The sequence below is a fragment of the Camellia sinensis genome, chromosome 14, assembly GCF_055761805.1.
Source record: "Camellia sinensis isolate YWXY chromosome 14, ASM5576180v1, whole genome shotgun sequence".
In the NCBI taxonomy this organism is placed as follows: domain Eukaryota; kingdom Viridiplantae; phylum Streptophyta; class Magnoliopsida; order Ericales; family Theaceae; genus Camellia; species Camellia sinensis.
The window spans coordinates 57,301,292-57,317,094 of record NC_138974.1 but is presented as its reverse complement, the minus strand read 5'-3'; the positions used below and the strand labels follow the sequence as shown (position 1 = coordinate 57,317,094).

Here is a 15,803-nt window from a genome sequence, read left to right as displayed (position 1 = left end):
AACATCGGCATATTCAGGGGCAACCACTCTGCTTCGACACAACTCACGGAGAAAGATCGAAAAGGACCCACCATGAAGTTGAGAGTAGTATGCCGAAAAGACTGAAGTCAGGAGATAGCCGAGCTCCTGGACGGAGCAAAGAAGACTTGAGAGATTACCTCAAGAGGAAGTAGCAAAATGCCGATGCCGAGGTAACTTCCCCAAAAAAGCCGAGAACACCATTCTCGGTGGAGTTAGACAAATTTGAGGCTCCGAAAAGATTCAGTATGCCAAGGTTCCAAATATACGATGGTAAGTCGGACCCTAACTTTCATGTTAGATTATTCCTGAATTCAATGGCGTTGTACAGTGGGAACGAGCCATTACTCTGCAAAGTATTCCCCTCATCTTTTGGGGAGATTGCATTAGATTGGTTCCACAAATTACCAAAGGGAAGCGTAAAGACTTGGGAAGTCCTGGCAGACATGTTTGTGGCCAGGTTCGTGACAAACAAGTTGTAGCCATTGAGGGTGGACGCACTAATGACTCTGAAGATCAGTAAGGATGAAGGCCTTAGGGCCTATGCAAAACGGTACTACGAGGTGTTCAACCGAATACCAGAGTGTAATCAAGAGGTGGTGGTCGTATCTTTCAAGAACGGCCTAAAAGACAATTGTCCACTACGAAAATCTTTGGCAAACACATTGCCAAAAAGCATAGAAGAGCTCATGGCGAGAATCGAGAAGTACACCAGAGCCGAAGAAAATACATCGGGGATCAAGGAGGCAAAGCAAGAAAAGGAAAACAGCTCGCTGAAGCGAGGCCGAGGTAACAACGAATCCAGCAAGCAGGAGACAGAATTGAAGGCTACACAGGCAGTGAAAACTGTGTTCCGAATCCCAATTCACAAAGTCCTGGATCAAATTCGGAATCAACCCTATTTCAGAACACCAACAAAGGCACCAGGAGAATTCATGGGAAGAAACCTTGGCATGCATTGTGCTTACTACAATGAAAACGGACATATGACTCAGGGCTACAAAGCCCTGAAAACATATTTGGAGGACTTGGTGAGACAAGGCCATCTGAGAAACCTTGTTGATGAGGCCAGAACAAGGGAAAAACAGGCAAGATTGCCTCAAGCGACAACAGCCCCACCTCCCCCAGCACAACAACCACAAGCAGGAGGACCTCGGGTAATTAATGTAATTCACTCGAAGGTCAACAAAAACGAGATTCGGGGGGAGACCTAGAAGGTAAAACATCTGCAGCATGTCTACCAAGTCGGGGAGAAGAGACATCGGGTAGAGGAGTACTAAGGACCAGTAATGTCCTTTTCTGAAGCTGACCTTGAGATGGTGCAGCATCCGCATAATGATGCCTTGGTAGTATCCCTCCAGGTTGGGGAACGCCAAGTAAAGCACATCCTGATTGACCAAGGCAGCTCTTGTGACATCATATACGTCCGATGTTACAAGGAGCTTGGCCTTCACCCAGACGATATGGAGCAGTCCAATAGCCCAATGGTCGGGTTCAATGGAACGCCGATATGGTCACTGGGAACAACCAGCTTGGAGGTGCAGGCAGGCTCCAGGAAGATAACAACAGAGTTCACCGTAATTGACACACCCTCCCCTTACAACATCATTTTGGGAAGGCCATGGTTGCATGCAATGAGGGTTGTTCCCTCAACTCTGCATCAACTATTGCGGTTCCCAATAGAGTATGGGATTAAGGAGGTCAGAGGAGATCAGCTGCAGGCAAAGAATTGCTCCATGGCAGTAATGAAATCCACCTACAGTATTCGAAAACCAGAAAAGGCAGAAATTGAAGACGAGGACGTAAAGGTCCTAGAGGATGTTGGCAAGGAGCCGGCCGAAAAGAGTGAAGAAACACTGAAGAAAGTCCTCGTCCAAGAGGGGGATGAGGAACGCTTCTTTCTTCTCGGCTTGAGTCTAGCCGAAGAAGAAGAAAGAAAGATAGAGGCTTTCCTGAGAACAAATATTGAGGTGTTCGCGTAGATGCCCTATGAAATGCCTGGCATTGACTCGGGGTCACTTGCCATAAGCTAAACGTTGACAGGTCGGCCAAACCAGTAATACAACAAGCAAGAAGACCAACGTTGCTACACGTCGAAGCAGTGGAGGAGGATGTAGACAGACTTCTCGAGGCCAGGGCCATTCAAGAAGTAGATTACCCGACATGGCTATCAAGCACAGTGGTGGTAAAGAAAAAGAATGGTAAATGGAGGGTCTGCGTAGACGTTACTAACCTGAACAAAGCCTATCCCAAAGACAGTTTTCCTCTACCCAAGATTAACCAGCTGGTAAACGCCACTTCGGGGCATGGAAGGATGAGCTTCCTGGATGCCTACAGGGGGTATCACCAGATAGCTATGAACCCTGAGGATGAAGAGAAGACTGCGTTTATCACTCCCAAAGGGCTATACGTCTACAGAGTGATGTCCTTCAGGTTGAAAAACGTAGGAGCCACTTACCAAAGATTGGTAACCAAGATGTTCAAATACCTGATTGGCAGAACAGTGAAAGTCTACATCGATGACATGGTCGTGAAGACCAAAGAACCTAAAGGTCATCTGGCCGACCTGAAAGCAGTCTTTGACATCCTTAAAACATATCGGCTCCGACTCAATGCGGCGAAGTGTGCATTTGGAGTAGGATCTGGTAAGTTTTTAGGATACCTGGTGACTAGAAGGGGCATTGAGGCCAGCCCAGATCAGATTAAGGCCATCTTGGAATTGAAGAGCCCGACGTCAGCAAAACATGTACAAATGTTGACTGGAAGGGCCGCAGCCCTGAACAGGTTCATAAGTAGAAGCTCAGACAAGGGAAAACCTTTCTTTAACTTAGTGAAGAAAGCCACAGATTTCTTATGGACAGAAGAATACGAGGCCGCTCTGGCCGACTTGAAGAAGTATTTGACCACAGCTTCGATCCTCTCAAATCCAGAACCTGGAGAAAAGTTGTTCCTGTACTTAGCAGTTTCAGAACACGCAATCAGCGCAGTAGTAATCCGAGAAGAAAAAGGAGAGCAAAAGGCTATTTACTATGTAAGTAAAACCCTAGCCGATGCAGAAACGAGGTATCTACCCTTAGAGAAATTGGCACTGGCTTTAGTAATGGCTTCAAAGAAGCAGAACCATTACTTCTAGGCCCATAAAATTGTGGCACTAACAGAACACCCCTTGAAGTCCTTGCTGCAACAAGGAGACCTGACAGGAAGAATAGCCAGATGGGCAGTCGCCTTGGGACAGTATGACTTGGAGTACAGACCCAAAATAGCAATCAAAGGCCAAGTTTTGGCCGACTTCGTGGCCGAGTTCACACTAGAATCCATCGCACATCGGGCTCCGTTGAGCCGAAGTGAACAATGTCCAAAAAAGCAAGGAAAAGCCCAGCTAAATGCAACAGAGCAAAGGAAAAAGGAAAAACTCAGACCCTACAGCATTTACATCGATGACTCCTTTCAACTGTTTGTCGATGGGAGCTCAAACCGGCAAAGAGCAGGGGCAAGAGTAGTACTGGTATCTCCAGATGAAGAAGTGTTGGAACAGTCCATTCGATTGGGGTTCAAGGCCTCAAACAATGAAGCAGAATATGAAGCATTGATTGTAGGACTAAAGCTGGCGGTAACAGCAGAAGCAGATGAGGTGATAGTCTTCTGTGACTCCCAGCTCATAGTCAACCAGACAACGGGCGAATTTACAGCCCGAGATGAAAGAATGTCAGCCTACGCAAAGAAAGTCAATAGGTTAGTAGCTTTGTTTCATAATTGCCGAGTACATCAGGTTAGCCGAGATGATAACAGTCACGCCGATGCACTAGCCAATATGGCCAGTGCAATATAACCTGGAAAAGCAAGGACAATAATGGTCGAATACTTGTCAGGCCCGAGCATCGAACCACTGACCACAGAGCATGAAGCAATGTGTGTAGACATGAGACCAAGCTGGATGGATGCAATTGTTGCATTCTTGAAAGAAGGAAAGCTGCCAGATTACCACAAGGAAGCACACAAGATCAGATTGAAGTTGGCAAGATTCAGTCTAACAGCAGAAGGACATCTCTACAGAAGATCTTTCACTGGACCCCTTTTAAGGTGTGTACACCCATCACAAGTTGAGGATTTTTTATATGAAATACATGAAGGAATCTGTGGAAGCCACATTAGGGGCAGATCACTTGCCCACAGGGCCATTACCTAGGGGTATTGGTGGCCCTACATGCAGAAAACTGCAGAACCTATGTGAAGAAATGTGAAAAATGCCAAAAGTTTGCACCATTGATACACCAACCAGCAGCAGACCTAAACCCAGTATCTAGTCCTTGGCGGTTTGCCCAATGGGGCATGAATCTTGTTGGGCAACTGCCCCAAGCAACTGAACAAAGGAAGTATCTGCTGGCAGCAACAGACTACTTCACCAAGTGGATAGAAGCTGAGCCCCTAGCCAAGATCCGAGATGTAGACGTGAAGAACTTCTTATGGAGGAACATCATCACCAGATTTGGAATTTCGAGAGCAATAGTTGCTGACAATGGAACACAATTTGACAACAAACTAATCAAGAACTTCTGTGCAAAGTTCAAGATCAAGAACTACTTTTCAACCCCAAGCTTTCCTCAAAGCAATGGACAAGCAGAAGCATCGGATGGTAGAGCTCGAGGATGGAGGATGACCTCGAGGTGGTTGCAAAGGATGACCTCGACCTCTTTGATTTCGAAGAATCAGATGGCTGGGCCTCGGCAAGCCTCTTCTCCGTGGTAGGCTGGGACTTGTCATTCTCAGCCAGTTTGGAGATCGGCAAAGTGTCCTCAGTGTCAACCTGAGTCACCTTGGCCTTTGGTTGAGCCTTTTTAATTTTTTTTTTTATTTTGGTGGAGGCTGGGTTTGCGTTGGCTAAGCGTCAACGGTTGATGGGATGCTGGCCAGGAGATCTTTTGTAACAGCTTTTTGACGGCCCATCTCAGCAAGAAAAATGGTTCGTCGTCGGCGTTATTGTTGGGATATTGGGATCAGGTATGAAGCCGAGGTTGACGACTGCTCAGCTGGATCAGAGGTTGATCATTGGTCTGTCCGAGATGTGGACGCGGCTTGTGGAGTTGTGGTAGATGGTGGAGAAAGACTCTTTTTCTTCCTTTTTAGAACGTCGGGGAGTACTGATTTGTAAGTGGGAATGAAATTAAGTACCAGAGGAGCTCTCCGTTTGAGGACTGGCATATCCAAGAGTTTCCTCAAGTCTTTGCTGGGATAGAAAGACTGACGGAAGCCCTTTGGTGGCTGAGGAAGAGCTGCAAGAAAAAACAAACATTAGAGCAAATAAAATGTTGAAAACTTTAAAAACAAGTAAGTATGAACACAGGGCTCTTACCATTGCCCTCTACGAAAATTGTTCGAGGAAGAGGATAGAGATGAAGGTTATCATCTGGAGCGAACTCCTAGTTCCCCGAGGTAATAAAGTAATCATCTCCAGCTCCCTTGTTGGAGTCTGGGAGGTTGGCTACGATTTTGTATTCGGTGGATCTCGGCTTGAGGTAGTAGACATAGCCCTTGTTTTTTTTAAGGCCACACATGGTGTAGCAATACTGGATATCGGCTAAGGTAACCCTAACATTTTCTTGTTTGGCTAAGGCTATGATGCCATTAATGACTCGATAGGAATTGATGGCAAGCTGCATTGGGTTCAGTTTATAGTATTGAAGTATTTCACGAAAAAGGATATTGAGTGGAAGCCGAAGTCCGCACTCAATAAAGGCAACCACAGGAAAGGGCATGGAATCCGTTGTAGGCATGATGAAGTCATCATCCCCAGCCAACCTCAGATGGACGTCGGAAGGGATGGAAAACTCTCGTCTAAAGTATTCTAATTTTGTCAGGGTGTTTACCCTATGCTTCCACATATCCATGGTGTCGGCTTAAATGGAGGTATCCGATTTCAAGAAGAAGTATTTTTGGAGGGTTTAAAGGACCTCGGCTAAAAACCTAAAAATGTACTACAGTAAGGGTTTGTACAGATCTAGAAGGAGTTCGTTTCAGTTTTCCCTAAAATTCATGGGTTCTACAAACAAATCCCAGACCTAGATCTAAAGAAACGAAGATTGAAGGCAGGAATCTGGAAAAGACACAAAAAACAGAAAACAAGAACGTATTTCAGAATCAAGAACAAGGGTGAACTACCAAGAGCACTGTGACAGAGTGTGTGAAAGGGTACAAGGTTAAGAACAGTTGCAAAATTACAGAAAAATTGTGAGCAATGTGTGCTTTCAAGACATGAGCAAGGGCAAAATCGTGAAATAAACACATTCAGATGCATGATTCATAAATCAAGTGTTTGAGTAAAACAACAATGGCGACTAATGATAAAGTAAAATTTCTTGAAAAAGCAACAAGAAATAAAGAACCAGGAGGAACAGTAGTTTACCAGAAAGAGGGAAGCTGAAATGGGATTTGCCGAAGTTTGACGACGGTTGCAGAGACGGAAGATCGGTGGAAATCACGCCGGCGGTGGTAAATGAAGCAAAGTCACAGAGCTCAGAAAGCTTGAGTAATGGCGGACCAGAGGAAGAGAGCTAGAGAGAGAAAGAGCTAGAGGATTGAACAAACAGTGAAACGACGAAGAGACGGAATTTTTTTTTGTTAAAACTTGAAATGGCGGCAGACGAAATTAATGCGCCTAAAACAACGTGAGCGTCAGACGGCGCACGCATGCGCGAGACGATTTAGAAGCGCGTCACAAGCACGATCCAGTAAGAGGAAAGTACGTGGTTAGAAATGGTTGAGTTGTTATGCATGATAGCTCATGCGCGTGAAGAAGTTCTTGAAAATCTTAGTCGTTAAGAAGACATGTTGGCTTATAGTAAAGAGCTTGGCTTAAACCGATGTACTGGCAGGAAGTACTGATATAGGTTCCATTACCTCATAATGCCGAGGTAATAGAACCTAGGAGGCAGTTGTGGGGATATATTTTCTGAGTCTCAACACGTGGCCAAGGTGACGCCGACGTGTTAGCCGAGGTGCCACGTGTCTAGGACATGACACCGAGGTGATCTCGGCAAGGCCGAGGTTATCTCGGCAAGGCCGAGGTTATCTCCGAAGATATTGGAATCCGAGATAAGCGGATAAGACATAAGAGTCCTAGAATAAGGAAGGACTATAGCATGGATAAGGATAACACTCTTAGGGAGTTTATCTTTATCTCTTGGAGAGTCCAGGATAAGTACTGAGCAAGAGTCCATTGAAGCTAGACTTCTAGTGGGACAATGATTGAGTTTGTTATAAAAGAGAGGCACCCCCATGGGTCTAAAGTACGCAATTTATATTCTGAACAGTGAGTTTAACACTATTTATTATCTTTGAGAGATATACTGACTTGATCGTCGGAGTGCCCCCGGGTGGACGAACCACCGCCGGAATCTTCTCTTTCTGTTGCAGGTTAGCCAGGTGTCATCTATTCTGCCAGTGCTCTCCAGCTGATTACTAAGTTGAACAGTGTGATCGGAAAATCACTCACACACAAATTATATCCGATTTCTTGACAATTATAATAAATAAAGCATGACAATTTTAAATAATGTTTTTTTAATGTGTGTTATTTGAAAGTGTGTTACTTTAGCTCAAAAGTTATATTTATTTTTTAAATTTAATGATATAACAGTATATTAGAATATTTCAGTCATTTTTTTTCTCTCCCTCTTTTATATTGTTTAATAATAGTCATGTCTATTACACATCATTTGATCTAAAAAGTGAATTTATATATCATTTTTATTTTTTAAAAATTGTTTAACTAAAATATATTTGTTTTATGTTGAAATGAAAAATTACTACTCATTATTTTCAATTTAAAAACTTTCAATTCTCAAAACAAATTAAATCAACAATATAAGATTCAAATTCACATTTATAATATTTACGAAAAGATTTGGCTAGTGAGGGCACTAACACTATGTTTGGTTGAACGATTTGGAAAGATATTTAAAAAAAGAAAAAGAAAAGGTAAGTATCATATGAATAAAATATATCTACATTTTTCACACACATTTTCCCTTTCTTTTTCTAAATCCATTTCTAAATCTCCTAACCAAACACAACGTAAGTTTAATGGTTAAATATGTTTAAATTGATTGTCAGCTCTTCCATATATTAGTATAAATATAAATAGCTCCATTTGAAAATTAATTATTTTAATTTTTTACAAACAAAATATGCAATAATAATAATAATAATAATAATAATAATAATAATAATAATAATAATATGACAATTTATAAAGACTTTTTAATTTTTTAATTAGAAATTTTCCTTCCCAAACATAGCCAATATTCCAAGCTTTTCATTAACAAAAGAGTAATGTTAAGGATCCTAAATATTTTACCAATATTACTAACTTTTGGGAAGTAGGTTAAACACTAATTTTTTTAATTTTTTTGAAAAAATGTGTAAAAATGTAAATAGGTAATGTGATTCAAAAGAGATTAAAAGTCAAAAAATTAACTTTTAATCTCTTGCCAAAAGAGGCCTAATAATGATATCCTTGATAAAATCATTCTCTTTTGATATTTTTTTCAAAACTTATCATTCAAATGTGATAATTATTTAATAATTTCAGAATATCATATAATATTGTTTATGTAATATTCCAAACAAATCACCTAGTGAAAATTTTAGAAAACAAAACATAGTGACTCAAATTTATTAGATAATTATAAAAACCAATGTTGTGATTTATTATTAGTTATAAAATAGTACAAAGACAATGTCACAGATACACTTAATAGTAAGCCCTGCCATGGCTATTTAAGACTTGGTGTTTCATATCAATGCTTCCAAACAGCAATGGATTTCTTCTCTCCCAACCACCTCCCATGGTTTCCTGCTTCCATCATTCTGCTTTTTTCTTCTCTCTCCTTCCTCTTTTTCACCAAAAAGTCCAAAACACCAACCAACCTTCCTCCAACCCCACCAACCCTTCCCATCATCGGCAACCTCCACCAACTTGGCAAGCTCCCTCACCGCTCACTTACCCAACTCTCAAAGAAACACGGCCCTGTCATGCTCTTGAAACTTGGCCAAGTCTCATGCCTTGTCGTTTCGTCCCCCGAAACAGCCAAACAGGTCCTAAAAACTCATGATCTTGAATGTTGCAGTAGACCCTTCTCTCACGGCCCCAAAAGACTATGTTACAATCTCCTAGACTTGGCTTTCGGGCCTTACAGCAATTACTGGAGAGAAATGCGAAAGCTCTGCGTGAGCGAACTTTTCACAGTAAAAAGGGTTCATTCGTTTCGACACATTAGAGAAGAAGAGTTGGGTAAGATGATCACACACATCAGTCAAATCTCTCCTAATAATCCAGTCAATTTGAGCGAGTTGGTATTCTCTCTCACGAACTCGATTATTTGTAAGGTTGCCTTGGGGAAGAGCTATGAGGGGAAGCAATTTGAGAGTGGTAAGTTTCAAGAGAGTATTGATGAGGCTATGGCCATGTTGAGTAGCTTTTGGGGGTCGGATTTCTTTCCGTATGTAGGGTGGTTTGTTGATGTATTTACAGGACTCCATTGGAGGCTTGAGAAATGCTTTCGTGAGTTTGATGCGTTTTTCCAGAGGGTGATTGAAGAGCATCTTGGTCCCAATAGGATAAAGTCTGAGCATGAAGACATTACTGACATCTTGCTGGGATTGTCCAAGGATGAAACTGCTTCTTTTCGTCTTACCAGAAACCATATAAAGGCAATTCTCATGGTAATTATCTCTAATTTACTTTTTTCTTTTATAGTGGTTTTACACTTTCAAGTTCTACTAAGACACGCGTAATTATTATTATTATTTTTTTAAAAAAACTTTTTTTTGCCTTCAGTAATTTTTTTTCCTTCGAATTTTAATACTCTTTAAATCATGTTACACTAAACAAACCTCAAATTATATTTTTTTAAAAAAATACTAAAGACAAAAATGTTCGGATGAACCCAAACTTACCCAAACCTACCTTCATTTTTACAAGTCAATACTGAGCATAATAGCGAGCTAAAATCAATTGCTTGTGAGCTCAATTTGGTCAGAATTCAGTTCCAGCTTGATTTGTTATGTATACAAATGAATCCAAGTGAAAATTTTAAGCTCATTTAACAAATGAGTAGAACTCGAGTTAGAATTACATCGATTAATTTATTATTTATTTAAATAATAAAATATTTATTATTTATATATTAAATAATTTAAAATGTCTTACATATTAATTTAACATAATAGTTAACGAGCAGATTGAATTAAAAGTATCCAACAATATATTTTGAAAATTAGATGATATAGTCGTTAATTATTTAAAATTAGCAGCAACCCCTCCAAAACTTAACAAAACATGTGTTTGAATTGTTTTGATATTTTCTATGTGAATTTTTGTTAGATTGAAATAAACAACTTGTGAATTGTTAACCAATAATTTAAAAAATTATTCGTTTAGCAATATGTTTTTGTTCAAAACAAAATAAATAGTATGAGAGTAGGCACGAACTCTACATGGACTCCTATAATAACTATTGAGTGTTGTGTAAATTAGGAAAATGTTTATGATTTATAAAAAAATAAATTATAATTTGATTCATAATGATGTGACATGATATATATTAATTAACGTATGTTCGTGTCTAAAGATACAATGTAAATAACGTTGTGATCAAAATACAGTTGTACTTTATACGTATCATATTAAAATTTATAAAGTCTGTAATATTTTTTGACAAAAATATTGAAAAAATATTAAAAAAAATACTATTCTTTTTTAAAAAAGTATAACAATTTTACTTGTATTGTATCATATGCTTTATAAAAATTCGAATAAAATAACAACAAAATAACCAAAAACTCCGGTAATGGAGCCCACAGAGAAGCACCAAAATACTCCCACTATTGGCAAACAAATAATTATTCTGTTGTTATATATATACTACCAAATAAATAATTATTATGTCGTTTAAGAATTTCAATTTGGTAGTTTGTCCAACAAACAATAAAAGCTAAATAAATTAAGATTCTAAAAATAAAAATAATAATAAATACAATATTGTGATTTTTCAAAAGTCGTGGAATTTTCGAATCCCCTTCCTTGGTTGGTGGTGGGTCGCCCAAAGCTTTTTTTTATCAAATTTATTGACTTAAAATAAATTTTGTAGATTTAAAATTTAATTTATCATATTTATTGACTTTGAAATGAATTTTGTAAAAGTACCCAAACATAAATACACCCCAATAAAATTAAAGTAAAAATTGAAAATATAATTTATCATAAGAATTTGAAGTCAAAATTATATTAATAAAAAAGTTCTTCTTTTCAGTTTTTGAACAAATCACACCACTCCCATTATCACCTCTTTCTCGAATTTCACTTTTAGGATAATTTTTTAACATAACCCAATTTAAACCTAATTTAAATTTTGAGTTCAAATTTATCTACACACACAAAAAAAAAAAAAAAAAAACATTTTTTACATAAAGATAACTCAAACTCAATTTTCATACAAATTTAAATTTATCATTTTTTTTAACAGAACTCAATTTAAACTTAATTTAAATTTTGAGTTTAAATTTATCCACCAAAAAAAACGAACATTTTCTACAAACATTTTTCAAAAAGAGTGGATTTAAAAAAAAAAAAAAATTAAACCTACATTTTTTTGTGTGGTGTTGTGTTGCTGGATGACCCCCTAACCTTCACTCATTCTCCCTCTTCATCTTCTCCACTTTCTCTCTCTAATCTCTCCAGAAAGGTCTATCTTTCTTTCTCATTCTCTCCTCTCATGGGACATCAACACCCATTCTCTCTCTTTCTCATTCTCTTCTCTCTTTCTCAGTTTTAATGTTTAAAAAAACAAATCTTAGAAAAACAAATAGAAACCCAAATTGATGTATATCAAGTGTGATTCCATTGAATATATGGATTAAGGTTTAGAAAAACACAAACCCAAACACACACAAATCCAAACCCATTTCAGAAACTCATCTCTTTCTTGACGGTGGAGGACGGAGGCGCCATGGCGGGAGAAGAGATGAAGAGTGCTTGTCAGTGGAGGCGATGCGGCAGTGGAGAGCTGTTGTCAATGGTAGCCGCGGGAAATGGAGAGGAAGAGAGAGAGTGATCTCTGAGGAGAGAGAGTTTGAGACCGGAGAAGCTTGGAGAGAGAGAGAGAGAGAGAGGTGCAAATTTGAAAAGGAAAATGCGCCTCTTGGGTTTGTAAGCATTTGTCTTGAGTTGGCAAAGGAGAGAACGTGGGGTGACAAAAAAATAAGAAAACAGAGGTGGGTGGGACGCAGGAGAAAGTTAAGGAGGTCATCCACTACAAGAAAAAATACATTTGGCAATTAAATTTTTAGTCGCCAAAAATCGGTTTTTTAGTTTCCCCGACTAAATTTTTTAGTCGTCGGTTTGGTTGTCGGAAGACGATCGGGAAAGGTATTGGCGACTTAAAAACTTTTTGTCGCCAAAAATAAAGTCTTTAGCGACCAAAACTTTGGTCGCTAATATTCAATTATATTTTTTAAATTATACATTCACCGACTAATTTTTTAGTTGCCAATAGTTAATTATATTTTTTAAATTATACATTTACCGACTAATGTTTTAGTCGTCAATACTCAAGGAATCGGCGACCAAACACCAAACCTTTTAGTTGCCAAAAGCTCATTTGTGAAAAAAAAAATTACACTCTGCTCTCGTAGAGATTCGAACCATCAAACTCTCACACCATAAACTTTATACAACACACTCTTTCCACTACGCCTCCATAACAACATATGATTATATATGTAACATATATTATTTATATAGTACTTAGACCCGTATTAATATAAAAGTATATATATAAACATAATTATTTTTTATTGAACATAATTTATGTAAAAATAAATTATTTAGTAGAAAAAGAAAGAGACCACTTTTGGCGACTAAACATAATTTTAGTCGCCAATTCTATACTTTTGGCTACTAATTATTTTTTAGTCGTTAAAAAAAAATTTCTCGCGCTAAAATTACCACTTTTGGCGACTAAACATCTTTTTAGTCGCCAAAAAGCCTCACTTTTGGCTACTAAACATGTTTTTAGTCGCCGAATGCTTCACTTTTGGCTACTAATTTGTTTTTAGTAGCCAAAGGACCTTACTTTTGGCTACTAAAATTTTTTTAGTCGGTAAAAATCACACTTTTGGCGACCAAACAGATTTTTAGTCGCCGAATACCTCACTTTTGGCTACTAAATTTTTTTTAGTCGCCAAAAGGCTTTACTTTTGGCTACTAAAATTTTTTTAGTCGGTAAAAGCCATATATCGGCGACCAAACAGATTTTTAGTCGCCAAAACCTATACTTTTGGCTACTAAATTTTTTTAGTGTCCAAAAATCTTTACTTTTGGCTACTAATGCATTTTTAGTCGCCAAAACCTATACTTTCAGCGACCAAATGTGATTTTTTAGTCGCCAAAGGTGTTTTTTCTTGTAGCGATCTCAGCTGTTCTTCTAAATACAGAAATGAATCAGACCATTAAAATGTTTTAGTAGTACAATTGTTTTTAGGATAAATTCAAAAACCCTCTTTCCTTATTATATAGATTTTTGATTTATTATGTAAGATTTATCTCTCTTATCAGATCATTGTGAATAAATTTAAAAATTTAAATTGTGAGTTTCTAATATTATTTTACAAATTAAATTCTGTTTTCCTACATCGTTGAAGGAGAGGATATAGAGAGCCATTAAAACCAACAGCAATGGTAGAAGGCTACAAAAACAGTGGCTCAAATGGCTCAAAATTGCCAAAACGACATCGTTTTGACAGTTTTGAGCCACTGTTTTTATGACCCTCAAACATGTTTCTAAAACCAATGTTAAAATGACTAAACGGGGTCTTCACCTATATTGCCACGTGGCATAATTGATGAAGTAAATTTTTTTTATTTTTATTTTTTTTATTTTTTGTAAAAACTGGTTTCTTAGTTTCTTATATGGCTGACGAGCCGGACAGGTTTCCTTTCTAAAACCCCAACTGTGAAATTTTACCATCGGAACTTCTGATGGGTTGAAAATTTTCCATTGGGCCTAAAGATGGGCTGAAATTTTCTTATAGGGTATTACCATGGGTTAAAATTTTCTTATTGGGCCTTGCAAATGGCTTAATGTTTTCCTATTGTTTGGAATTGGGTTTTTACAAGTTAAAAACAAATAAAAATTAAATTTGACTACAATAAATACTAAATAAATATTTTTAATTTAAAAAAAATATTTTTACCCTTTGAAAAGACAGTGTTTTTAATTTCTTTTTAAAAAATTTAAAATAGATTTCAGAAATCAAACCAAACAAAGAAAATGACTCTTTTCAAGTTGATGCCAAACTCATATGGAAAGAATTGGAGACACCAAAAGCTACCTATTGGACTTGACATATGTTCGCAATCACAAATTTTCTCAATTTAGATGAAATGTACTTTGAATTTCAGGACATATTTATCGGTGGAATAGACACTAGTTCTCTTACAATTGTATGGGCAATGACCGAGCTTGCCAAGAACCCAAGAGTGATGAAAAAAGTTCAAGCAGAAATAAGGAGTTACATTGGAAGAAAACCAAAAGTTCATGAAACCCAACTTGACAAGCTCAATTACTTAAAAATGGTGGTGAAAGAGACTTTCAGGCTGCACCCACCGATCACATTTCTAATTCCCCGTGAGTCGATGCAACATTGCAAGATCGGAGGCTATGACGTTTACCCCAAAACAAGAATCCTAGTCAACGCCTGGGCAATTGGAAGAGACCCAGAAATATGGAACAACCCAGAAGAGTTCTACCCAGAGAGGTTTGAGAAGAGTGAAATTGATTTCAAGGGTAATAATTTCGAGCTGTTGCCATTTGGAGCAGGTCGGAGGATTTGCCCCGGTTTGACAATGGGTGCCACAACCGTGGAATTTACTCTGGCAAATCTTTTGCACTGTTTTGACTGGGAAATGCCTTATGGGATGGAAAGGAAAGATATCAGCTTGGAAGAGGAGGCTGGCTTGAGTGTGTATAAGAAGTTGTCTCTTGATCTTGTCCCCATCAAATATGATTGGGAAGGATTTGAAAGTTAGAGGAGGGCATTGTTGTCTACTCATGTTAAAAATAAAAATAAAAATAAAGTATCTATTTGAAATAAGATGGTAGAGCTCTTGCCTGTCCCTAATTGTATGTTAAAAAGTATGTATAAGTCCTTGTGCATGGGAAAAAAAAAACCAATAGGGGTATCATGCAATGTAATAAATTATTAAATAAATAAACTTTTAAATAAATTATTAAATAAGTAAACTTTTAAATAAATAAGTCTAGTGGTTAGTAACTATTAAATAAACTTTTTTTTTTAATAATAAATTATACTCGTGATTTTTGTAATTTGTCTTTTGTGTTAGTTGGACTTTATAATTTCATTTGTATCAAATTTGACATTTAATTTATTATATTTGTGTTAATTTACAGTTGACAATACCTGTTAAAAAATAAACATTAAGAGCAAAATAATTTATTCAAAATAGAATAGATTATTTTAAATTGGACGGCAATCGTTCTATCACTATGAAGAAAGTGAATGAATTATTTAATTTTGGATTTCAATGGAGAATAAATTAGACTAAATTATCACAATTTAAAAAATTAAAATATAAAATTGATGCAGTTAATACTAAGGACCAAATTAAAAGAATAACAAATGTAATTTGTTTGTTTTCGGTGCACTTTAGCAAGATAAAAGAGTAATACAATATTAACAGAATCATTATGATATTACCAAGTAATATT

General features: G+C 37.5%; 1 protein-coding gene across 2 annotated transcripts in view; it reads left to right on the top strand.

The window, feature by feature from the left end:
- The window catches only part of LOC114271881 (cytochrome P450 71B10), a 266,140-nt gene extending 250,828 nt beyond the window's left edge, over window positions 1–15,312 (top strand). The window contains exons 1-2 of one of the 2 annotated variants that reach the window (XM_028213550.2): window positions 8,692–9,738; window positions 14,477–15,312. In XM_028213550.2, coding sequence (XP_028069351.2) covers window positions 8,833–9,738; window positions 14,477–15,103 — 1,533 coding nt within the window. In that variant the 5' untranslated portion in view covers window positions 8,692–8,832 and the 3' untranslated portion in view covers window positions 15,104–15,312. Of the gene's footprint in view, window positions 1–8,691; window positions 9,739–14,476 lie in introns of those variants that run through there. The other variant, XM_082905664.1, reaches the window with a different exon arrangement.
- The last annotated feature ends 491 nt before the right edge of the window (window positions 15,313–15,803 follow it).